The sequence below is a fragment of the Procambarus clarkii genome, chromosome 9 (assembly GCF_040958095.1).
Source record: "Procambarus clarkii isolate CNS0578487 chromosome 9, FALCON_Pclarkii_2.0, whole genome shotgun sequence".
In the NCBI taxonomy this organism is placed as follows: domain Eukaryota; kingdom Metazoa; phylum Arthropoda; class Malacostraca; order Decapoda; family Cambaridae; genus Procambarus; species Procambarus clarkii.
This window is the reverse complement of record NC_091158.1, coordinates 26,819,373-26,845,617: the sequence shown is the minus strand read 5'-3', so window position 1 is coordinate 26,845,617 and position 26,245 is coordinate 26,819,373. Positions and strand designations below refer to the sequence as shown.

At 48.2% G+C, this 26,245-nt stretch overlaps 1 protein-coding gene across 1 annotated transcript in view; it reads right to left on the bottom strand.

The window, feature by feature from the left end:
* The window catches only part of LOC123766092 (double-stranded RNA-binding protein Staufen), a 343,924-nt gene that overhangs the window by 24,789 nt on the left and 292,890 nt on the right, over positions 1-26,245 (bottom strand). Inside the window, exon 16 of the mRNA XM_069321293.1 lies at positions 7,162-7,263. Within this exon, the coding sequence (XP_069177394.1) occupies positions 7,162-7,263 (102 nt within the window). The remainder of the gene's footprint in view (positions 1-7,161; positions 7,264-26,245) is intronic.

Genomic DNA, 26,245 nt, shown 5'->3' with positions numbered 1-26,245 from the left:
TGCAGCATCAAGGAGCCGAGGGAGGGAGCTGGTCGGCTGAACGGACAACACACTGGGCTTGTGATACTGTTGTCCTGGGTTCGATTCCAGGCGCCGGCGAGAAACAATGGGCAGAGTTTCTTTCACCCTATGCCCCTGTTACCTAGCAGTAAAATAGGTACCTGGGTGTCAGTCAGCTGTCACGGGCTGCTTCCTGGGGGTGGAGTCTTGGTCGAGGACCGGGCCGCGGGGACACTAAAGCCCCGAAATCATCTCAAGATAACCTCAAGAGAAGCCCTTTGCTGGCTGCTGCATCACCGGCTTCCTCTTTGGGTTTTTCAGGGTTTGTTTCCTGATGCCCTCCTCCATCCTCGCTCGACGTCTTCACTGATGCCTCCAATCTCAATGGAGATTGTGCTCACAGTGACTTTGTGACTAGTGCTCACCAAGCTAGTCAGAGGATGTGGTCCCATCACCTTTGTTGGGCTCACTGTACTGTGTGGGAGTTTGCGACCATGTGCTGTTTATGGTTCAGGTCCCTCCAGGCTTTATAATCTGGTTCCATTTGGACTGTCTCCCATGGTTCACTGTCTCAACCGAGGGGGTTCTTCTTCAGTCTGGTGATTTCATAACCAAAGGGTGTGGTAAGGGTGGGTGGGGGGAAGAGCATAAGGAATAAAAATGGAAATTTAGGAAAAAACCAGCTTTGAATGTAATGAAATGCCATTTTCTGGGTGAGTCCCAGAGGTTCTCCGGAGCTATCCAGGCTGATATAGATATCCCTAACTTTGGCATCAATCGTTGTAGGTGGAGTTCTTGGCCTACAGCGGACCACGAGCCAGAACCTGGCCCTTTTAGAGGCATGAGGAGCAATGGCCTATAGAAATGCACATGTGACTTTGGAGCATTCTATATCTGCCATCGACCGGGATAGACAGGCATCCAGAAAGGATGCCTGTCCGACCCAACCCCTATTCTGGTTAAAACGACGAAAATAGACAAACAAGTAGACAGAACTCGCCAATGAAAACGAGCATGATGTCACACGAGCCGTGCCACGTGTCTGCACAGCTTCCCCCTCCCCGGGAGGGGGATGAGGGAGCCCCAGACCCCCACACCAACAATCCACACCCCAGTTCTGAGGCTGGATATCAAAATACGTGAAAACCGCAGACTAGAGTGAGGGAGGGTTGCCGAGGAGCCTCCGGGACTCGCCCAGAAAATGGTATTTCATTACATTCAATGCTGATTCATTTACATTCAATTTTCTGGGTGGAGCCCATACGGCTCCCCGGAGCTACTTCAACAAAGATGAAAACAGAGGGACTTATCCGGGAGGCGGTCGGTGCTCACATCCCAACACAAAGTCAAGACAGGCTGCCACTGCCGACCTAAGTGACACAGGCCCAACTAGGCCCAGGAACATGCAAGAGGTAGCGTGCAGCCAGGACCCTGTTCGACCCCCAAAAACCCCCCCCTGCCCGAATGTCAGCCCAAGACATGTAGCCAAAGATGGCAGCAAGCGCAGAAAACTTACGAACGTCATGGGCACTGGGACAGACCACAGACTGGCTAGACCGACCCAAAGCGTGTCCCCGGCCACAGAGGCCGTGGCGTGCAAATAATGGAGAGGAGCTGCAACTGGACACAAGAAGATGCACCCCCGGCCAATCAACCAAGCAGTAACAACCCCAGGAACCCTTCCGGAAAAAAGCCATCCAAACCCCATCAGAAAGGAAGAGACGGCCTCAAATGAACAAACCAACCACCAGAACCCAAAGAAGTAGCAACTATTAACAAACCTGAACCGAAAGGGCCACAACAAACCGAGGGAAAGAGAGAATAGAGCACCCTGTCCAAACGCAGGATGACACAGGTGATGCATGAGCAGGCTGGAGGTGAACAATGCCCGAGACAGCCCATGAACGGTGCAGAAGGAACAACAAAACCGGAGCAATCCAAAGCGGCTCCGCCAGTGCCTCACGAGACAAGGTGACAGTATGCGGCAAACTGACAGTCGTGAACCTCCACGAGAGAACAACAAGAGCACGTCAACAAAAAGTGCAGTATACCTACAAAGAAACAAAAAGAAAAGGAAGGACCGCCAGGAAACCCCATACCACCGCCGAGACTAAGCACGCAGGTGGGACACCATCAAGGAGGCCACTTGATCACCAAACAAACGGTGAGAGACTCGAGTTAAAAGCATCAGACTTGAAGACCCGAGGGGAAGGAAAGATCTGAGAGGAAGACAAAACCAGCCCCGTCACGGATCGGACTGATCGTTGAAAAGAGGCGGAGCCGTGGGAAACCCCCCGGGTGCGGACACCGAGCAAGCAGTGCCGGTACCAAGGCTGTCAAGGAACCAAAAGGTATATCTGCCAAGGAACCAAGAACCAGGGAAAGAACCAACCAGGGTTCTTCCAACCAGGCGAGCAGAAACGCCCTGTCTGGGAGGCACCCCCCACCCCTGGACCCCTAAAGGGACAAGAAAAAGCCGCTTGCAGAAACTGCCAAACTGCAGACTCCGCAAACAGCAAGGACAAAATGACAACGAAAATCTAAGAACCCGGGCCCAGGCAGAGGCCAACAAAGAAGCGAGCACCACATGCCAAAATGCGAAGCAAAAAACAGTAACACTGCAACCCGCAGGAGCAACTCCACCAACCCCAGCAGGGCAGAATGATGCACATGTCGCAGAGGAAGGAATGAGGAGAACTCCGGAGGACATGTACTGCACTAAAACAAAAATGTACTGTCCTGAAAAGGAACACAAGGAAAAGGCCATAGCCAGGGCCAAAATCCTAGCTCCCCCTGTCCCAACGAAAAGGAACTGTAGGGGCAGAAGCGGGTGATTGGAAAGCTACATCCACCAGCAGACACTGCAATACACAAGCTGGTAATGACAGACAAGGAGAAGATGAAAGAACTCAGACCCATAACGGAACACTGGGCTTGTTCAATAACAGGGAACTGAAGATGAACACAGCCCAACCTAGCACGAGCATGAGAATAGTAAATCTCACCTGTAGAGTATAGGCACTATCATATCATGACACAGCTTAGCCGTGTAACATTCTGGGAGTATCGCCAGTGGAGCATATCCAGAGATGCATGTGCAGGATTAGGCGCAGTGTACAGGTGGAGGCGGCACCACTCCAAGCCACCCTACACCTATATGCAGAGAAACAAACTAGGTGTGTGCCCATATATAAAATCCAGAACTCTCCCAGTATCCAGGGGGGTAAGACTGGAGAGAGAAGATGAATGAAAGCGGCGTACCACCCGTGATAAAGGATGCAGAACACCAACATGATCACACCGATCATAACAAAACGATCACCCATGGCGCATGCGCAGGACACATGAGGTCCGAGCTGCACCACATGACTTTCGGGGAGAGTGCCAACAAGGGTTATGTAACGATTATTATCAAATAATCATAAAAAGTATCGAAAGATGATAAATAATATGGAAGAGGACCAATGAGACCTAGAAAGGACTGGAGGTAAGTCTCACCGGAAGGTGACTAACGTTCCAATAATGTTTAAGTATCGAAGCTCTACCCGAAAGTGAGAGACCCTCGACCATCAAGCACAAAATCACGGAGGCTCATATGGACCCAACAGCATCCGTGACCAATGGTCATGCAGGACCCGATTCAACAGAACATGATTGCGGCATGACATAGAACACAGGTCCTAGAAGAGAAGGGTGGGAAGGTGAATAAAAGTACCCACAGAAGGACGGAGCCGACGGACCCGAAGGGACATGGAACCGACCATGGGGAGGGGCCGACGCAACCACAGAGGAAGGGAAAAGAAAACCCCACTCCTTGTAACCGAAAGGGGCTTTCACTTACGAGGAGTGGGGTTGGAAAGGGTTGGAAAACCCATGCGGGGTCTAATGGAGCCCAAGGCCCCCCTAAGTCAGCCCCTCCCCAACCCCAGGGAACCTCCACAACAGGCCCTGGGGGCGAGTCATCCTCCAAAGCCCAGGCCTCACAAGAAAAAGGTAGGGCGGCCGAAAGAGCAGGAAGAGAGTGGGCCCACTGGTCAGACCCCGGTGCTAAGGCAGGAGGAATGGACTTGAATGCCTCCATCGCCACCCCAGAAGGGGTTATCTTGAGATTCTTGAGGTTATCTAATGGGAAGCAGCCCATAACAGCTGTCTAACTCCCAGGTACATATTTACTGCTAGGTGAACAAGGACATCAGGGTGAAAGAAACTCTGCCCATTTGTTTCCGCCTCCACTTGGGATCGAACCCGGAACCTCAGGACTACGAATCCCCGTAGTGAAAACCCCGAAGAGGGGGGTTACCGGAAGACCCCCACCAGGCACAGACATAATGAAAAGAAAAACCTCGCAAGAGGATAGCATACCCAGAGGGAACAGAGCCAGCCGCTGTTATAGGTGAAAACTAGCTGCGCAGTACCCCGAACCCCTACCAATGCAAAAACTACCACTTACCTCAAGGCAAACAAGGGTTTTAACTTTCCCAAAACACTCAGGGTGATCACATGCCAACCAGCAAAAGACCAACAGAGGTACAGTGGTACCTCGGAATGCGATTGTCCCTGTATGCGAGGTTTTCGGAAGGCGAGCAGTATTTACTCCAAAAATTTGTCTCGGAAGGCGAGGGTTACTTCGGGACGCGAGTTTGTTGATACGCGTACAGGCCGACCTAGCGCGTGGTGGTTCGGCGATCGTCGCCCCTCTGCCCCGCCGCCCCTCAGTTTACCATTGTCTCGCGCTCAGTGACTACCCCCACATCAATTCTTCTCGCAGATTTTCAGTGTTTTGTTGGATTTTTGGTGATTTGTCTATACAATTTGTTATTATATATCTCACCATGGGTCCCAAGAAAGCCAGTGGTAAGGATAAAGGCCAGAAAGCTTATGTGAGGATGACAATAGAGGAGAAACAAGAGATCATTCGGAAGCATGAGAATGGTACACGTGTTGTTGAACTTTGTAGGCAGTACAACAAAGCCACATCAACAATATGCACTATACTTAAGAAGAAAAATAAGATTATGGGTGCTAAAGTGGCAAAAGGAGTAAGAACATTAACGGCACAAAGACCACAAATACTTGAAGAAGTGGAAAAGTTGTTATTAATTTGGATACACGACAAGGAGTTGAGGGGTGATAGTGTTTCGGAGGCCATTATTTGTGAGAAAGCCAGGGTGTTGCACGAAGACCTTCTAAAGAATACCCCTGCAACGAGTGATGCAGATAAGAAAGAGTTTAAGGCAAGCAGGGGCTGGTTTGAAAAATTTAGAAAGAGAAGTGGTATCCATAGTGTTACAAGGCATGGGGTTATGTGATGTGATTATGGAAGGGGACTCCCCTTTCAAACAGTAACTCCTCTCCTCCTCCCCCCTCCTCACCATCTTCCATACGCCTACAGCACTCGACAGCAAGGTAAGTAATAACTGGAACATAGTTTTATAGGTTTATTTAGATGAATTAGGTAAATTAGGTATAAAAATTTAGTTTGATGTGGGGTTTTTGGGGTAGTCAGGAACGGATTAATTCATTTCCCTTTATTTCTTATGGGGAAATTAACTTCGGAATGCGAGTTTTCGGAATGCGAGGCGTCTCCAGGAACGGATTAAACTCGTATTCTGAGGTATGCCTGTAGATCCAAGGTGACTTGTTGAAGATAACCCAAGCCCCAAGGGCAGTACTTACAGGGCACTCAGGGAAGGTGACCTTAAGCACATGCAGCCCGAGTACCTGTGAATATTACTCCCAGCTCGCACGCCACCGTAAGAGCAGTACTGAACAGAGGACAGCACAACAAGAATCCGGACCTGGAGCCACACGACCATGCCGTATCCCAACAGCCGAAGAACTGAGGTGTGGAGGTGAGTACTTGTAGTACCACCTACAAGTACTCAAAGTTGATTTGGAGTCTAATGCCAAAGTCTAATATTAGCAATATCAGCCTGGATACCTCCGGGGAGCCGACGGGGCTGCCCCCAGGAAAATGTTTAATGTTTATTTACATTATAATTACTCCCATTATTGCAATATAAGCAAGCACTTGTAAGTTCTTATTTTCAGGTCCGGTACTTGTTTGACTTGAGTTTGTGCATTGGTTTTAGCTGGCGTGTGGGGGAGGGATCTCGTTCCCCAGAGCAATAACCCTGGGTTGCTCTGGTGAACGTGGTACACTGCTTTCAGTGTTCGAGGTATCAACCTGGCTAGATTCCTGTTCAACCTCGACTATTCGGTCTTCCGAATTGGAGGAGAAACTTTCATTGGTTTCATCCAGGACATCTTCTGATTACGTGTCGTGAGAGGCGCACCTGGCGGTTGTGCCTTGTTAAGTACGGTTGTCGCTTTGGAGCTATACTGTACTGGCTAGTTCATCTTCTGGCTTCTTGGGGTTTGGCTATCCATGCTGTACATATCAGGGGTGTCCAACATCCTGGCAGATAGTCTTTCTCAGTTTGGTCCCATCTCTACGGACTGGACAGTCAACGCTGACTCATTCCTTTAGCTTTGCTTGTTTGACTTTGCTTGATCAGACCATCAACCAGGAAGCCTGGTCAGAGATTGGGCCGTAGGGACCTTGACCCCAAAATCACCGCAAGGTAAGAGTAGCCAGCTGGAAGCATGGGCTTGGCTGCCTAGTGTTGGTAATTAGTAATAACGAGTTTCGTGATCGTGTGAATCCCTTGTTCAGTGTGATTCAAATGCGGTGTTGTTTGGTGATTTCCAAGGCTTTATTTCTTGTGAACCCTTTAGCTGTCTGTAAAATTAAACTGACTTTCTGCAGAGATTTTCTGATGAGATGGTAGATTGTCACCTGCTCTCTATGCCTCTGTGAGGGTGGGGTCAGGTCCTGGCTCTGGTCCCTAGTAGACAAAACAGAACTATCCATGACTAATGTGACCTTACAGTATGATGGAATCTCAGGAAGACAGCTTCAGGGCACACCAAGGGGCACCCTCCAGGAAAATGCAAAATGATATATACAATTGAATTAAGTAATATAACTAAATAAAGATGTTTTAATTTGGAAAGGAATAATTTAAATAAGTAAGCAATGGTTAATTTGCTTATTAGGAAAACATGCCACAGCCTGTATCATGCTAGACTATTATAAGCTATGAGAAGTTTACTTGCACCAGTAAAGGTATCAGAAAGTTTACTGTATGCCAGACTTACCTTGGGGAAGTCTGTAAACTGCACCTGCAACCCCAGAATCTGTGCAAGATACATAAGTTGATCCTTGGGTCTCACTGCTTGGGTTGAGGTCACATTTGCACTCTGCGGATAACATGTATCTTTAGGGTAACTAGTCAAAATATCAATATACATTATAACCATACATGTTAAACACATATTAATGGTATAGAAATCAACATTATGAAGCATTTTAATTGGTACAAAATAATTATATTTTTAGAGCAATATTAAGTGATCATGTTGATGCTGACTACCTGAGGTTAACACTTTCGCTCACCCCGCACGCCACCCCTCAATAGTGCGATATGGGACCCAGGGTGTCACGGGAGCGCGCGTAAATTCTGAAAAATGTATACTCTCTTCAACTTTGTCACCTTAATTCTCGTCCTACGAGATTAAATTTGGTATCATTGTGTTCGCAATAGAATTCTCTACAGCACTAAATGCATATAAACTCCAAAAGCCCGGCTAATTACCCGCAGCAAACAGAGAAAGTGCGAATGAGTTACCCAGGAGCGCGGAAACGCGATAAAATGTTTTCACTATTTTCACTCTGGTCACCTCAATTTTTGTCTTAGGTCTTTCATTTTGGTCTCAATGGGTTCGCAATAGAATTCTCTAGAAGAACATTAGCATATAAAATATAAAACCTGGTCACGCTCCAACCGCCGACGAGTTGAAGACGGGCCACTCGTTAGCCGCGAGTGAGCGCTCAGACGCCTTCCAGCTACACTCCCAATTCCCTCCCTTTTCAAGCCTTTCTTTCGCAATTTTCTTCCTGGAAGGGCCTTGTTCATGATCACTATCCATCGTGGAGTAAGGGTAGATAGTTTCTAAAGCCGCAGTAAGAAATATAGCCACGGAAAATAGCCGAAATGTTCACACAATTGAGATGCGAGGGGAGGCGACATTGGTCACAACAGTGGAGCGAAAACAATGGGCCCACGGCATGTGCCAAGCCACCTGAGGGCCACGAGGCTCAACAAAGAAAATGGGAAGACATCGGCGCACATTTTAAAACCAGTCCCCAAAAAATCGGATAAAAACCTGATTTTTGGCGATTATTTAAAGTGGATGACGCAATGCTGCGTCATCCCCGGTATTACCGACAGTAAACGGATGATGCAATGCTGCGTCATGCCCGGGCGAAAGTGTTATCTCGAGATGGTTAGAGTTCTCTCTCAGAGTTTCTGTTGCACCTCTGCTCTTCAACGGGGGTATTCTGCACATCCTGTCATGCCTTTTAGTCTCATGTGGTGTTATTTCTGAGTGCAGGTTTGGGACAAGCCCTCCTCCTATTTTCCATGTGTAAATTATTATGTATCTCTCCCGTCTGCGCTCAAGTTAATACAGATTTAGGCATTTTAGTCGGTCCCAATAGTTTAGATGTTTTACTGTGTGGATTCTAGCAGTAAAGGCTCTTTGCATGCTCTCCAGGTCAGAAATTTCTCCAGCTTTGATAGGGGCTGTTATTGTGCAACAGTATTCCACTAGAGATCACTAGCATCTTGAAAAGTATCATCAGTATAGCATCTCCAGTGTGAAAGGTTCTTGTTATCAAACCTGTTATTTTTCTTGCAGATGTGATGGCTACTTTATTGTGTTCTTTAACCACTGTGCTGCGCCAACCGAGAAAACACCTTTTGAATATTTCGTACCCATTCAAAATGCGTGTGCGGTAGGTTGTGTACAAAATGGACTCTTGGGACCTCTGGTGAGAGGAAGCCATCTTGGAAAAAAATTCCCAGAATATTCTAGGGCTGCTGGCTGGGTTAGTACTGAGTGAGCAACCATGGGTGGCACACGCGACTCTGGCTCCCAAATACCTATCCAACGTGGTGTTGAAAGATCATTCCGAGTCGATGAAATTCAGACTTTATTGTTTGAAGAACATAAGGGTAATGATATTGGTGAAGCTAGGCGCAATAAGGACCTAACACTAAGGTTGGATGCAAGTGATACAACACCTATGAGGACGATACAGCAAGTATATCCAGTTGTAGCTCTGTACGCCACTTTTGCCATCTCCAATTTTTATAGATGATAAATAGATAAATCATTTTCTGGGTTCAATGATAATGCATCTGATACAAATAGCATGGATGAACAATGTTAGCGGGTTCCATGGTGGTGTATATTTTCATGAATAGCTTTATCTTTTCCAGAATGGCTGAATCTCTTCCAGAATGACAATCTCTTCCAGTGAGGGGACCTTACAAAGCGATCTTTTCAAGACTACCTTACATATTGATCTTTTCCTATAATCTAAGCAAGACTACCTTACGCTTCACAAGCTTGGTTACATACCACCTACATGTACTGAAGCCAAGAGTGTATGAGAGTTATTTGCAAGCATACAGAATGAAGAAAGAGGAAGCGAAAATCTATCTGTACCTGGTGCAACAAGAGCGAAGTCGCGCTGTGTACCATGGACTACTTCGTTGATTATTACTCATTTCCGAAATACTAAATGTGTAATACAGTGTGTTACTGTATAAATAGTGTGTGAAACTGTACATATTGTAATTTTAGTGAATATTGAACAAGTAATATCGCGACAATATATTTATTGTGGACACAGTACTGACACATGTATCACAGTTCCATGGAACATTATGAACGTTCTACTGTATACATATTGTAAAGGACACAAATATGCATCGTATACGATAAAAAACAAACAAAATCGCATTGGAAACACATAGAACAAATAACTGAAAATATATTTGTGGCAACTCTTGGTGCTTGACTGGCCAGCGCAACTGCCTCTGAGAGCTGGGTGCACAGCAAGAACCCCCCTCCCCCCCATTTCCATGTCCCGACAGCCAAAGTAAGTGGAATTTTACATATTTTTTTTTACATGTATGTGTTCAGGGAAGGGAATTTATCATTTTACAAAGATAAAAAAAAACAGCGTTGAATGTAATGAAACGCCATTTTCTGGGCGAGTCCCAGAGGCTTCCCGGAGCTTACTAGGCTGATATGATAATTTCAGACTTCGGCATCAGTCATGTGTATGGAGTTCTTATGGGCCTTCCGGGGACCACGAGCCAGAACCTGGCCCCCCCCCCTCTAGAGAGGCTAGGGGAGCAATGGCCAACAGAAGACCCCCGTGTAATTGGAAGCATTCTATGTCTGCTATCGACCGGGTTAGGTACCTAGAAATTTAGGCTTCCTAAAACAAACCCCTATTCTGGTGAAAATTGCAACCAAAAGCCGAACGAGTGGATAGAACTCCCCAAACAAAAACGAGCAAACTAGTATGATCTCATCCGTCGTCGCGCCGCTGTCTGCGCAGCCCCCCTCCCCAGGAGGGGAAAGGAGCAGCCCCAGATCTACCGTGCCAGCGAACCACACCCCAGTTCTTGAGGCTGATGCTATTAGCTCAGTTGTGTGCTCTGGCTCCAGTATTTTTGAGGTGCTATGCCTTGTGTGTGGCTGCTGTACTCCATGAGCCAGGAGTTATTCCTCAGTACTCGGGCTGCATGCACCTAGGGTTCCCTTCCCTAGGTGCCTTTTAAGTACTGCCCTTGGAGCTTGTGGTTACCTTCCACAAGTTCCTCGGGGTCTGCCTCTGTGCGTCCGTTTTACTGCTCAGTTTCTCGGCCGCTCTTTGGGTACTTGGGGGTTTTGTCTCCCCCTAGTTAACCTTAGGGTAAGAGGCAGTTTTCACACTGGTAGGGGCGCAGGGTGCTGTGCAGCTAGTTGTCGCCTATCACAGCGGCCGGCTCTGTTCCTTGGGGTACGTTGTCCTCTTGCGGGGTTTTGTTTTTCTTTTTCTTTTTGCCTTGGTGGGGGTTCTGCCCTATTTGCCACTGGTGTTTGGCCTCATCCTGATACTTGGTGGTGCCCCTTGCTTGGTCCCCATGAGTGTACACGTCCCTGCAGTTCAGCTTTAGACAGTTTGTTTGGTAGTTTTGGGCGCCAGTTAGCAGTACCCTGCCTAGGTTTACCTGAGCACGAGTCCTCTTCTAGCAAATGCTCAGGACCCTGGGAATCCCCTAGGGGATGCGTGGATCCGATGGATGTGATCCCGGGGTCTCCCCCTCGCCTCGTGTGAGTTTGAGGGTTGTTAGGTCCTCTCGTCTCAGGGCGACCCTCACTGTTTTTGCCTCCGTCATGCAGTCTGTTGGGTCGTGACACTTTCAACCCTGAGTCCTGTGAGTATTGTTGCTTGCTAGTGACTCAATTTACTCAATCTATGGATGATGATCTTCGGGTACAGGCTGCACAGGCTTTGCATTCTAGGTTTCGGTTGTTGCAACGCACTAAGTTGATCTGAGGGTTTTGGAATCGGGGCAGGGGTTAGTTGATCTTGAGACTCGGGCAGCCTCGGGGGATGCCCCTTCTGGTGTGGCGACGGAGGCATTCAAGTCTCGTTCCCCAGCCGAAGCCTCTGGATCTGACCAGTGGGCCTCATTCTATCCAGCTTCTACGACTGCGCCAGCCTTGTCTAGTGGGGTCGGTGCTTGGGGAGAGGACTTGGCCCCGGGTCCTGCTGAGGAAGACTTTGGGGCTGGGGAGGGGCTGACTTGGGGGCCTTGGACTCTGCTGGACCCCGCCTTGGTTTTTCTACCCTCTGAGCGGGGCTTACTGTTACAAGGAGTGGGAGTTTCTTTTCTTCGTTCTGCGTACGAGTTGGATTTGGTGTCTGCCCCTTCCCTGGTTCAGTTCCATGTTTCCTCGGGTGCTTCGGTTCCGTCTTTCCGGAGGTTTTCGGCTTATCGCATCCAACCTGCTGCGGTGTGGGCGGCCCTTGCGACAAACCTCTTGCATGACCCGGATTATGCCTCTAGCAATGAATCCCTCGGCTTTCAAGTTTAGGACTTCTTTCCCTTTCTGGCTCAGTTACGAGGTTTTGGAGTCGTCCTGGCTGGCGGACTGTACTGTCTTCACCTTGGAGGCTTGGCACTTCTTCTGCCGTTCCCGCGCCCTTGAGTGGCGGGAGTCTTCAACGGTGTTTCAGGTTTTCCTGGGGGGGCGACCTTGAGCACCTCAATGAGTGCTTGTTTGCTCCTGCCCTTCCCCGGGATGTTGGTGTCGTTCAGCTCCATGTGCAGGTTCCTCTCCTTTCAGCGGCGCAGGTGGCGGAGGACTTGCGCACTCGGGGCCTTTTGGTTGCGGCCTTGCGCTTCATTTTCCTCCTGGAGCTGTCTTCTGACTGGCTCAGGGAGGATGTGGAGGCGCTTGGGGCTGTTCCTGGGTCTGGCGCCTTGGTCTCGGCGGCTCGCTCGTTGGCTGCCTTGCTGAAGCTTTTTGCCTGTGAAGGCCCGTGGTGGGCTTTCCCGGTAGGGTCATGCCAAGGCTTCGGGATTCCTCTCGTCATGGTAGGCCACTGGTGTCAGGTTCGGGTTCGGCTCCTCCTCCGGACCCGCTACCGTCTGGTCGGCGCGGTGTTCGCTCTGCGCGAGGTTCTGGGTCTCGTAAGGGGTGCCGGCCCTTTCGCGGTTCGCCCCATTGATGGGGCAATGGGAGGGAGGCTTGCGCTGTTCGCTCACGCCTGGTCCCACGATTTGTGGGCGTTTCGCACAGCCTCTGGTGGCGTTGGGTGGCCTTTCCCCCTGCGGGGGATTCGGGGCTGGTGGGGCAGGCTTCTTTCCCTGCGCTCTGTCAGGTCACCTTGAAGTGGGTTTGCTTGGGCGTGGTCGAAACGACGACGTCCCTGAGATGGGTTTCCCGTCTGTTTCCAGTCCTGTGCGCGGATCTGCATTTCATTCTGGACTTGTCCCATCTGAACCCCTGAGTTCATTGCCCCTCCTTTCGGATGACCACGCTGTCCCAGGTTTGGCTCCTGTTGGAGCCGGGCGCTTGGATAGTGTCCCTGGACCTCCGGGACACATTGGCACGTCCCGATTCATCCGGCGTTCAGGGACTGGCTCGGTTCTGTTGTGGGGCTTCGGGCTTACCGCTTTCGTTGTCTTTCGTTCGGTTTGAACCTGGCACCTCGCGTTTTCACGTGCCTCACGCGTGTGAGGCACATGAGGCGCGTCAACCTCGACGACTGGCTGGTTTGGGCTCCCAGCCAGTCGCTTGTCTGCTAGCCAGGGATCTGGTTCTTTCTCAGCTCGCCGCGTTTGGGTTCTTGGTGAACTGGAGGAAGTCTCATCTGGTTCCCTTCCCAGGTTCGGACCTGGCTGGGCCTTCTGTGGCTGCGGTCCCACTTGCGCCTGTTTCTGGGGGCTCCCGGGTCACCCGGCCGTTGCTCGAGGGTCTGTGCGGGAGCCTGAACTTCGCGATGCTGGTCTACCCAGCAGGTCGGGTTTAGCTTCGATGGCTGTTCTGGTTCCTTCGGGGACGTCCCTTCCGCCTCTCTCGTGATTGCTGGGTTCGGACTGTGGGAAATTTTACCCACCTACCTATATTATCATCTAAGAAATGTATTATTTCTATATCATATCTATATCATATCTAAATCATATCTATATCATAACTAAATCATATCTGAATCATTATAGATTCATTATACATCTTGATCCTAGATGACAATGCCACTATGATCACGTACACCATAGGGCCCTATAGATGCCTGCGTGACTTTGTGCATGACCTCTCAAGGATCCAGAAGCTTCTAGAAGGATTTCTTAATTAAAAAATTTTTGGAACATGATTCGATTTCCAGTAGGGATTATAAATTGAATCCTTAATAAGAATCAGTAGTGCTAGCAAGTACTACTTATAATCTTTAAATCCTATATCTAAATATATTATAATCACATCTTATCTCAATCATAAGTCTAGACAGTAAAAATAATCAATCAATATTCATAGAAGGCTACCGTGCTCTGGGAGCATGGGGGGAGGGGGGGGCGATGGCTGGGAGAGAAGTGCCCACCACACCCCACGGCACTACGCGATTGTTGACAACACAGTGAACAAGTGTGAGGGTACCTTAGCGAACATTACTTAGCCCAGGACACCTTATCGAATTATCTTTATCACCAGTGATTACTTTCTAGAACTGGGGGAGTACCTGGACAATATATCTACAAGGAAAATTCCTAGAACATTTATACCTATATAAGTGTAGAGAGGACCACACAGTGACTCTTGTCTCCACCTTCACTATCAACTATCATCCTTCTGCAACACAGTTAATGAAAAATCACATAGCAACGCTACAAGAACAATCTACAGCAAAGCTGTTATATAAAATATCGTGCCTAAACTCGCGACAAGAGAGTTATCAAGTCTGGCACACTGTCAGACAGGCACTCCGGCAGGCAGAGAAGTATATTGAATGTTATTACAGTAGTGTATTAATTGGCTAATTGTATGCTTGTATGACTTTAATATATTAAATAAGTCTGTGTCGGTTATAGAGCGAAGCAACACCTCATATTTCAGTAAGTTTATTAATACTGTAGTGCAGCAGTTGAATCTTTAAGCACCAAACCTCATGAGCATCCATTGTGTAAGAAAAGATTCAGTCACGATAAATAAATAAAACCTCATGAGTGTCCATGGTGTGGGAAAAGATTCAGTCAGGCAGACTGTACCTCATCATATAAATTGAATATTAACACATCTGCATATATACTTGAATATATAAATTAAGTTAACAATTGATTGCTTAGTTATTTTTAAGTTGTTCATTTAATTGAATATAATTTTTAGTACCTAGTTAACAGTACTTAGACCATATTTAAGGTCATTTAATATCATACTTCTACAATTTACAATTTAAATTGTTGTGTTTATAATATAAGAATATATTGGCTGTTAATAGTTATGGTGCTAGGCTAGACTATGTACATGTTTAAATCTCTGATTTAAACAGAGCCAGTGTTCAGCATAGAACTGAATTTATTAAATCTTATCCTTGTATAAAATACAAGCTGATGTGAGATACCTGTCGGCAGGTGGACTGTGGATCTTCAATCAACCTATCAACTAATTCACCCCACCTGCCCCTTACAGCCCACAATCTGTCATTAGGAAAAGAGGAGGTAGGATTTACGACCCTAGCTAGAGATTTTAGTTGAATTAATTTGCAGACAGTAATTTTTAATTTAGTTCAGTACAAGTCCCTGGTAGTCTCCTCTCATATCAATCTCGACAGGTTTTTGCCACACGGACCCCGGGGGCTTTGCGTCAGTTGCTGCATCACCGGCTTCCTCTTCGGGTTTTTCGGGGTTCAGTGCCTTGGCGCCTACCCAAGCCCTTGCTCGATGTGTTCACGGATGCGTTGTCTCTCAGTTGGAGCTTTGTGACCAGTGCTCACCAGGCCGGCTAGGGTCGGTGGGGTCCGTCCTTCCGTCGAGCCCACAGCACTGTGTGGGAGTTCGGGGCAGTGTGGTTTGCTCTTCGGAGGATTCGAATCGCCCGCATCAGTCATGCTGCAGAACCCAGCAATCGCGGGCTCCGGCAAAAGTTATTAAAGAAAGATACGTGAAGTCATAGCCGTTACACGTGCTAACCGCAGGTGCAACTGGACTGTGTCAAAATGATCGCAGATTATCGGCTTCTCCGAGAGCAATCCCTCATTTCATTACTCAGTAACTGTGAGAAATAAGAATCAGGAAGTGATTCTGTGTGTTTGAGTGAAGATCGTGTGTAAATCTTCGATATTGTAAACGTGGACTTTGATTATTTCCCATCCTCGTCATTGTGTTCCCGGCGTCTCTCGTGGCGCCCTCTAAATATATACTGTAACTACGCGATTATCTGGGATTGGAACATCCAGAAAACGCCCTTATACAGCCAAAATCGTGACTGGATAAAGTTCTCAATATCCGGCCAAAATGGTCATGGGAGCCAGATAAAAGCTGGTTTAGCAGGATAAAAAATTAACTTGCTGCCGATGTTACACTATCCGGACAGTCAGCTGGATAATCATTGAATTGTTTGGATATGAAAGCCATGGAGCGGGCCATACCGTATTAATCCCGACTGCCTGTGGCTCGAGACGCATGGTGGAGGAGGGGGTGGGTGGGGTGGGTGGGTGGTGTTAGGAGGGTGGGAGGAGAGCGTCGGGAGGGACCACCTGGGTACAGGAATTACGATTAATTTTAGAACAATTCACCATAGGCAAAAACAAATGAAATAAGTACAGTGGTACCTCGGAATGCGATTGTCCCTGTATGCGAGGTTTTAGGCAGGCGAGGTGTATTTACTCCAAAAATTTGTCTCGGAAGGCGATGGTTACTTCGGGAGGCGAGTTTGGACGCGAGTTTGTTGATACGCGTACAGCCGACCTAGCGCGTGGTGGTTCGGCGATCGTCGCCCCTCTGCCCCTCAGTTTACCATTGTCTCGCGCTCAGTGACTACCCCCACATCAATTCTTGTCGCGGATTTTCAGTGTTTTGTTGGATTTTTGGTGATTTGTCTGTACAATTTGTTATTATATATCTCGCCATGAGTCCCAAGAAAGCCAGTGGTAAGGATAAAGGCCAGAAAGCTCATGTGAGGATGACAATAGAGGAGAAACAAGAGATCATTCGGAAGCATGAGAACGGTACACGTGTTGTTGAACTTTGTAGGCAGTACAACAAAGCCACATCAACAATATGCACTATACTTAAGAAGAAAAATAAGATTATGAGTGCTAATGTGGCAAAAGGAGTAAGAACATTAACGGCACAAAGACCACAAATACTTGAAGAAGTGGAAAAGTTGTTATTAATTTGGATACACGACAAGGAGTTGAGGGGTGATAGTGTTTCGGAGGCCATGATTTGTGAGAAAGCCAGGGTGTTGCACGAAGACCTTCTAAAGAAGACCCCTGCAACGAGTGATGCAGATAAGAAAGAGTTTAAGGCAAGCAGGGGCTGGTTTGAAAAATTTAGAAAGAGAAGTGGTATCCATAGTGTTACAAGGCATGGGGAGGCAGCCAGCTCAGACAAACCAGCCGCTGGACGATTTATTGACGAATTTAAAGAGTTTGCAGAGGATGAGGGATACCTACCGCAACAAGTGTTTAATTGTGACGAAACAGGACTGTTTTGGAAAAGAATGCCTAAGAGGACATACATTACCAAGGAGGAAAAATCCTTGCCTGGACACAAGCCTATGAAAGATAGGTTTACGCTTGTGCTGTGTTCAAATGCGAGTGGCGATTTGAAAATTAAACCCTTGCTAGTGTATCATTCTGAAAATCCAAGGGTTTTCAAACAGTATAATGTGCAGAAAACCCGTTTGTGTGTGATGTGGAAGTCTAATAAAAAAGCATGGGTCACTAGGCTTATTTTTTCGGAGTGGGTGAATGAAGTGCTGTGCCCCTCATAGAAAAATATCTGCAGGAGAAACAATTGCCACTCAAAGCCGTGCTTCTCCTTGACAATGCTCCTGCTCATCCTCCAGGCTTGGAAGATGATTTAATGCCTCAATACAATAAATTCCTCACAGTTAAATTCCTTCCTCCTAACACCACTCCTCTAATTCAGCCTATGGACCAGAAAATCATAGCGAATTTTAAGAAACTGTATGAAAGGGCACTTTTCCGGAAATGTTTTGAAGTGACTGAAGCCACAAACCTCACCCTCAAAGAGTTCTGGAGAGAGCATTTTAACATTTGTAGTGCTTTAAAACTCGTTGACAAAGCCTGGCAAGAAGTGACTCAAAGAACCCTGATCTCTGGCTGGAGAAAATTGTGGCCTGAAGGTGTGAGAGAACTAGACTTTGAGGGGTTTGAGCCTATAAATGATGCGCCTATTGTTGAGGAAATTGTTAGTCTAGGCCAGCAAATGGGCTTGGAATTGGATGGTGATGATGTGGAGGAGTTGGTGGAAGAACACAACGAAGAACTGACCACCGAAGAACTCCTAGCCCTTCAACAGGAACAGCAAGCCAACACAGCAGCGAATGATTCTGCAGTGGAGGAGGAGGTGGCAGCAGCACCAACAGCACCAGCGAGTGTCCCTTCTGCAGTAATTAAGAAGGTGTGTCAGATGTGGGAAGAGATTCAAACAACTATTGAACATACTCACCCAGACAAAGCTGTAGTAGGCCGTTGTCTTAATCTTTTCAATGACAATGTGATGCCTTACTACAGAGAGAGCTTGCGAAGAAGGGAAAAGCAAGCTTCCATGGACAAATTTGTGGTGAGGAAATCGAGCAGTGAGCCTCAACCAGGACCTAGTGGCACTCAGGTTAAACGTCCCAGGGAGAGCACACCAGAAAGGTCCACACTGCCTGATGTGATTATGGAAGGGGACTCCCCTTCCAAACAGTAACTCCTCTCCTCCTCCCCCCTCCTCACCATCTTCCATACGCCTACAGCACTCGACAGCAAGGTAAGTAATAACTGGAACATAGTTTTGTAGGTTTATTTAGATGAATTAGGTAAATTAGGTATAAAAATTTAGTTTGATATGGGGTTTTTGGGGTAGTCAGGAACGGATTAATTCATTTCCCTTTATTTCTTATGGGGAAATTAACTTCGGAATGCGAGTTTTCGGAAGGCGAGGCGTCTCCAGGAACGGATTAAACTCGCATTCTGAGGTATGCCTGTACTAGTAATTATGTAATAACAAATATATAAGTTTCCTAAAAACAATGTGCACAGGCTGAAGTTTCCTTAAAAAATATTGTGTTTTGTTTCCTCCTGGCGGCCTATGTAACGTGCTATAGCTGCCCCAAGTGGATCCGTCCTCCGTCCAACACTGGTCAACCCATGTGCTCCCGTACCTAGTGTTATACCACAGTGCTGTGCCATTAGTGAAACATTTTTTTAAATAACTTTTTTATTTTCATAGTACAGTGGTACCTCGGAATACGAGTGTCCCTGTATACGAGTTTTTCGGAATACGAGCAGGATTTCCTCAGAAAATGTGCCTCGGAAGGCGACGGTTACCTCGGAACGCGAGTTTGTTGATAGGCGTTCAGGCCGACCTAGTGCGTGGTGGTACGGCGATTGTCGCCCCTCCGCCCCTCAGTTTACCATTGTCTCGTGCCCAGTGACTATCCCACATCAATTCTTCACCCGGATTTTCAGTGTTTTGTTGGATTTTTGGTCATTTGACTATACAATTTGTTATTATATATCTCACCATGGGTCCCAAGAAAGTTAGTGGCAAGGATCAAGGCAAGAAAGCCTATGTGAGGATGACAATAGAGCAGAAACAAGAGATCATTCGGAAGCATGAGAATGGTACACGTGTTGTTGAACTTTGTAGGCAGTACAACAAAGCCACATCAACAATATGCACTATACTTAAGAAGAAAAATGAGATTATGAGTGCTAAAGTGGCAAAAGGAGTAAGAACAATGATGAAACAAAGACCACAAATGCTTGAAGAAGTGGAAAAGTTGTTATTAATTTGGATACACGACAAGGAATTAAGGGGTAATAGTGTTTCGGAGGCCATCATTTGTGAGAAAGCCAGGGTGTTGCACGAAGACCTTCTAAAGAAGACCCCTGCAACGAGTGATGCAGATAAGAAAGAGTTTAAGGCAAGCAGGGGCTGGTTTGAAAAATTTAGAAAAAGAAGTGGCATCCACAGTGTTACAAGGCATGGGGAGGCAGCCAGCTCAGACAAACCAGTCGCTGGACGATTTATTGAGGAATTTAAAGAGTTTGCAGAGGCTGAGGGATACTTACCGCAACACGTGTTTAATTGTGACGAAACAGGACTGTTTTGGAAAAGATTGCTTAAGAGGACATACATTACCAAGGAGGAAAAATCCTTGCCTGGACACAAGCCTATGAAAGATAGGTTTACACTTGTGCTGTGTTCAAATGCGAGTGGCAATTTGAAAATTAAACCCTTGCTAGTGTATCATTCTGAAAATCCAAGTGTTTTCAAACAGTATAAAGTGCAGAAAACCCATTTGTGTGTGATGTGGAAGGCTAATAAAAAGGCATGGGTGACTAAGCTTATTTTTTCAGAGTGGGTGAATGAAGTGGTGTGCCCTGCCATAGAAAAATATCTGCAGGAGAAACATTTGCCACTCAAAGCCGTGTTTCTCCTCGACAATGCTCCTGCTCATCCTCCAGGCTTGGAAGATGATTTGTTGTCCAGATACAAAAAATTCCTCACAGTTAAATTCCTTCCTCCGAACACCACTCCTCTAATTCAGCCTATGGACCAGAAAATCATAGCAAATTTTAAGAAACTTTATGAAAGGGCACTTTTCCAGAAATGTTTTGAAGTGACTGAAGCCACAAACCTCACCCTCAAAGAGTTCTAGAAACACCATTTTAACATTTGTAGTTCTTTAAAACTCTTTGACAAAGCCTGGCAAGAAGTGACTCAAAGAACCCTGATCTCTGGCTGGAGAAAATTGTGGCCTGAATATGTGACAGAACTAGACTTTGAGGGGTTTGAGCCTGTAAATGATGCGCCTATTGTTGACGAAATTGTTACTCTGGGCCAGCAAATGGGCTTGGAATTGGGTGATGATGATGTGGAGGAGTTGGTGGAAGAACACAACGAAGAACTGACCACCGAAGAACTCCAAGCCCTTCAACAGGAACAGCAAGACAACACAGCTGATGATTCTACAGTGGAGGAGGATGAGGCAGTAGCGAATGTCCCTTGTGCAGAAATTAGGAAGGTGTGTCAGATGTGGGAAGAGATTCAAACAATTATTGAAAAGACTCACCCAGAGAAAGCTGTAGTAGGCCATTGCCTTAATCTTTTCAATGACAATATGATGCCTTACTACAGAGACAGCTTGCGAAGAAGGGAAAAGCAAGCTTCCATGGACAGATTTGTGGTGAGAAAATCGAGCAGTGAGCCACAACCAGGACCTAGTGGTATGCAGGCAAAACGTGCCAGGGAGTGCACCCCAGAAAGGTCCTCACTGCCTGATGTGATAATGGAAGGGGGACTTCCCTTCCAAACAGTAACTCCTCTCCTCCTCCCCCCTTCTCACCATCTTCCATACGCCTACAGCATTCAACAACAAGGGTAAGTAATAACTTGAACATAGTTTTGTAGGTTTATTTAGATGAATTAGGTATAAAAATTTAGTTTGATGTGGGGTTTTTGGGGTAGTCAGGAACGGATTAATTCATTTCCCATTATTTCTTATGGGGAAATTAGCTTCGGAATACGAGCTGTCTCCAGGAACGGATTAAACTCGTAAACCGAGGTACCCCTGTAACTTTGAACATTTTTGGCCACGATTATGTCTGGTAGCAGCATCAATCGTTCTGGAGGTGTTAAGAGGAAGAAGGTTGTCCTAGCAATTAAAGACAAGTTACGTGTTATACACCTCAACCAGTGAGGCGTCACAGGCAAGCCAAATGCCTTCCAACAAGTGAGGTGCCACAGGCAAGCCAAGCTCCTTCAACAAGTGAGGCTTCACAGGCAAGCCCAGCGCCTTCAACAAGTGAGGCTTCACAGGCAAGCCAAGCGCCTTCAACAAGTGAGGCACAAGCAAGTGTCTTTAACCCTTAACCCTGCTTAACACTGCTCAGGGGTCCTGGGGACATTTACACCCCTGTGCGCAAGAAAAAAAAAATTCAAATTTTTTTTTTGTCTTCCAAACATGTTAATTTGTGTCCCCTGAGCACGGGAAAAATAACAAAAAAATCGTAGGCGACATATTTTGGGCGCAATTGACCGAGGAAGTCTGGCAAAAAACCAGCTTTGAATGTAATGAAACGCCATTTTCTGGGTGAGCCCCTACGGCTCCCTGGAGCTTATCGGGCTAATGTATGTTATGTTAGACCGGGACATTAGCTAAGGAGTTCAGACCTACCAGGGACCAGCGCCAGAACCTGGCCCCTTCAGAGAGGTTTCAGGGAGCAATGGCCCTGGAAAACCCCATATGGTTGGGGGTTTTCCTTATCTGCCATCGACCGGGGTTAGGCACCCAGAAAGGTAGGCGTAACAAAACAAACCCCACATGGTAAGAAACTACAACAAAAACCGAACAGAGAGGTAGAAAACTCCCTACAATCCCAAGGAAACAAGCAAACAAGCAAACATCACACTTTACTGCCGCGCCGATCGTCCGCGCAGCCCTCCCCACCCCGGGAGGGGGAGGGGGGAGCCCCGGACCTACAGCGCCGGCTGCCAAGCTCCAGTTCGGAAGCTAAGCTTCAACCAACGCGAAAAAACCGCCGACCGGTGACCCAGAAAATGGCATTTCATTACATTCAACGCTGGTTTTCTGTGGGGAGCCCTTACGGCTCCCTGGAGCTTCATACCTAAAGAGAAGGAAAAGAAAGGGCTAACCCGGGAGGCGGCCGCCACAAACTCTGCAACGCAAAGCCAGAGTTCAGGCTGGAAGAAGGAAAACACTGCGGACAACCTGGGAGACCCGAGCCCTGAAAACAGGGAACGAAGGAATCGGATCAACCACAGCGCATCCCCAGACACGGTACGCCGGCAACAGCAAAAAGCACAACTGGACAACACAGGACGCACCCCCCGGCCAAACCAATCAAGCACCAATACCCCAAGAACCCCTCCGGAAAGCAGCCGTCACGACCGGCGCCAGGACAGAGAAAGGCTGCACACCTATAAAGCTACCACCAGTACCAAAGAGCAGGAAACTGAACCGAAGCGGCTACCACAAACTGAGGGGAAGATAAGAAGCCACCCTGAACAAGGACCAGGATGGCTCAGGCGACGCATGAGCAGGCCGGAGGGGAAACAAAACACGAGAAAACATATGAAACATCATACTGTCGCCAAGACGAAGCTAGCAGGTGGGACACCGTCAACAAAGCCACCTGAACACCATAGAGATGGTGATACCCGCGTCAAAATACCAGACGCGAAGAGCCAAGGAGAAGGCCGAACCAGTCACGGATAGGACCGATTTGGCCTGCTGAAAGAGGCGGAGCCTCAGGTAAAAACGCCCCGGGTACGGACACCTAGCAAGCAGCGTCTGAAAAGAAGGCCGGGCCGGCCACCAAGGAACCATAAGGACTGCTCTCGTGGGAATGGGCTGCAACCGAGCCAGAACCCGAAGCAACAGCTGGACCGGGAGAAGAGGAACAGGGACCCCCCACCTCGACCAGTCCTGCCGAAAGCCTCCACCGTGAAGTCCTCGCAGGTGGGAAGGGCGCCACAAAATGGGCGACGCCTAGACCACGCCGACCTGAAGACGTCCATGGCCAGGAGTCCATATGCCCGACAGAGCCAACAAAACGAATCGGCGACGACTGGCCAACCCACGAAGAGGAATGAACCGAGACAGCTGTCCGCCAGGACGCAGGACACACCCCGGACACGAACCACACGGTCAGCCAAACCCCTGTGGTTCCGGCAAGAACCACCAGAGAACAGTCCAAACAGAGCTGAATGGTAGAGTACCTAGTGACCCAAACCCTCCGAAGTGCAAACCAGACAGCCACGAACACCTGAACCGTACTGTGAGCCCGACGGACAGACTCCATCAACCTCGGCCGACCTGGTGAGCACTGGTCACAAAGCCCCAGCCGAGAGACGACCCGTCCGTGAACACATCGAGCGAAGGCTCGGGGAGGTGCCAAGGCATGGAACCCCGAAAACCCCAAAGAGGAAGCTGGTGACGCAGCACCAACACAAGATCCCCGGAGGAACCCAAGGAATGCAAGAGGCGGAAGGGGAGTCTCCGCAGGAACCAACCGACGCTGTAGCCAAACCCGACTCCGCGGGCCGACAAGCACGCCGAAGTGCAGACTCCCGCACAACCGCCCAAGCAACCGCTGAGCAACCCGGGACCCCCTCCTGAACAGCCAAAGGCGGGACCACAGCCACAGTAACACTTCTGGAGGGAAGACAATGAGGGGCCCAAGAGCCTTAAACAAGGCCCAGGTCCGAACCTGGGACGGAAACCGATGGAAAAACCTCCAGATCACCAGGAAACCAAACCCGGCGATCTGGAAAGAACCATCCCCTGGCGAGCAGACAAGCGGACTGACTGGGAGCCCACACCAGCCAGTCGTCGAGGTAGGCCAGACACCGAATCTCAGACTCAGACAGGGCACTAAGATCCGGTAAAGATGCAAAGAGTCTACGAAGTGCCCATTACAAAATAGGGAAGGCAATAAAAACCTGAAGCCCCACCACCAACCGTGCTAGCCCCAGAAAAACTGGAGAGGAACGTGCCAAGAAGTGACCTGGAGGTCCAGGGCCACCATCCATGCACCCGGCCCTAACAGAATCCGGACAGGAGACAACAGTCCTCCGAGGAGGGCAGAGGATCCAGGGGCGCAGACTGAAGCAGTCCAGAAGAACTGCAGACGGGAAAAGCTCATGACTGCAAAGAGCAGACGGGAAGCCCAGAAGGATGGGGCGGATCGACCACGCCCCACGCATCCACGAAGAGGAAATGACGAAGCGCAGGGGAAGAAGCCCACCCCGCCAGCTCTGAACCCCCCCCCCAAGGGGGAGAAGCCGTCCTCCGATGCCAGCAGAGGCCGGAAGACAACCCAAAGCGCCCACCAACAGCGGGACCAAGCGAGAGGCAACAGAGCAAGCTGCTCCCCCAGCGCCCAGTCAACAGAGAAGGGAACAGAACCCCTTCCGAAAGAAAAAGTACACTACCGAAGTCATGAGGAGAGACTACGGGAATGAAACCACACTTCGCTGGAAGATGAAGTGAGGGGAGACCTGATCACCACATTCAAGATACCCAAGGGAATCGACAGGGTTGATAAGGACAGGCTATGTAACACAAGGGGCACACACACTAGGGGACACAGGTGGAAACTGAGTACCCAAAAGAGCCACAGATAGAATTATTTTTTTTTTTTTTTTTTTTTTTAGTGTCAGAATGGGAACGGGAAAGCACTAGGAAGTAATGTGGTGACTCCACACACAAGTAACGAGGCTGACCCCCATACAATGTCACATGTAGACATGACAGAGCCCAAGAGGCACAGGAACCTATACACCTATACTAGGGCCACTAGGTAATTACACTTAGGTAATTACCTGTTGATAGACGGTTGATAGGCAGGACCAAGGAGCCAGAGCTCAACCCCCACAAGCACAACTAGGCGAGGACATATATTGTAAAAGCACAAGTCGCCGACTAGTGGCAGAGAGCACTACGCCGGCCAGGCAAAGAAGGCACAAAACTGCATCAAAAGGCCCACCTCGACAGCAAAACCACAAAGTCCCAGCACAACCACAACATGTGCCAAGACCCAAAAAGATCAGACTGCAAGCCAGGACGACCCCGGAACCCCAAAAGGCAGAACCGGGTCACACGAGGAAACAAAGTCCGCTGAACCCACAAAAGAGGGCCCAAGAGGAAGAAACCAAGGAACCCAAAGGAACCCAGAATCGAACTAGGGGGAGCCCAAACCACCACATTTGCCGGCGGAGAACACCACTGAAAGGCAAAGCACAGCCCCCAGCAGAACGCCCTGGGAAAACCGGGATTGAAATGTCAATCCCGGTTGACATTAGCGAACGAACTGGAGCTTGGCAGCCGGCGCGGTAGGTCCGGGGCTCCCCCCTCCCGGGGTGGGGAGGGCTGCGCGGACGATCGGCGCGGCAGTAAAGTGTGATGTTTGCTTGTTTGCTAGTTTCCTTGGGATTGTAGGGAGTTTTCTACCTCTCTGTTCGGTTTTTGTTGTAGTTTCTTACCATGTGGGGTTTGTTTTGTTACGCCTACCTTTCTGGGTGCCTAACCCCGGTCGATGGCAGATAAGGAAAACCCCCAACCATGTGGAGTTTTCCAGGGCCATTGCTCCCTGAAACCTCTCTGAAGGGGCCAGGTTCTGGCGCTGGTCCCTGGTAGGTCTGAACTCCTTAGCTAATGTCCCGGTCTAACATAACATACATTAGCCCGATAAGCTCCAGGGAGCCTCCGGGGCTCCCCACAGAAAGTGGGTGTTGACAGAGCGGTCGTCAGATCCGGTCAGCGTCACCCGCGCTGACAGGTGGGAGTTGCCACAAAGATATTATTACCTAATTGTTTCAATGTCTCAGATTGATTTTTTCTTAGTTTTTTGCAGTAATATTATTCAATAGTATGTATTGTAATATATTTATATAATAAAAGTGGTGAATAATTGCTATATTCAAAAGTATGATGTGCATATTAGTGATTCAATTAGTATGTTTATAAAACAATAAACAAATAGTTTGGCTGCTATTACACTCTATACACAGATTATGTACAAGTATCTGCATGTTTTGGTCACCATAACGAACCACTAAGTTGGTATTGA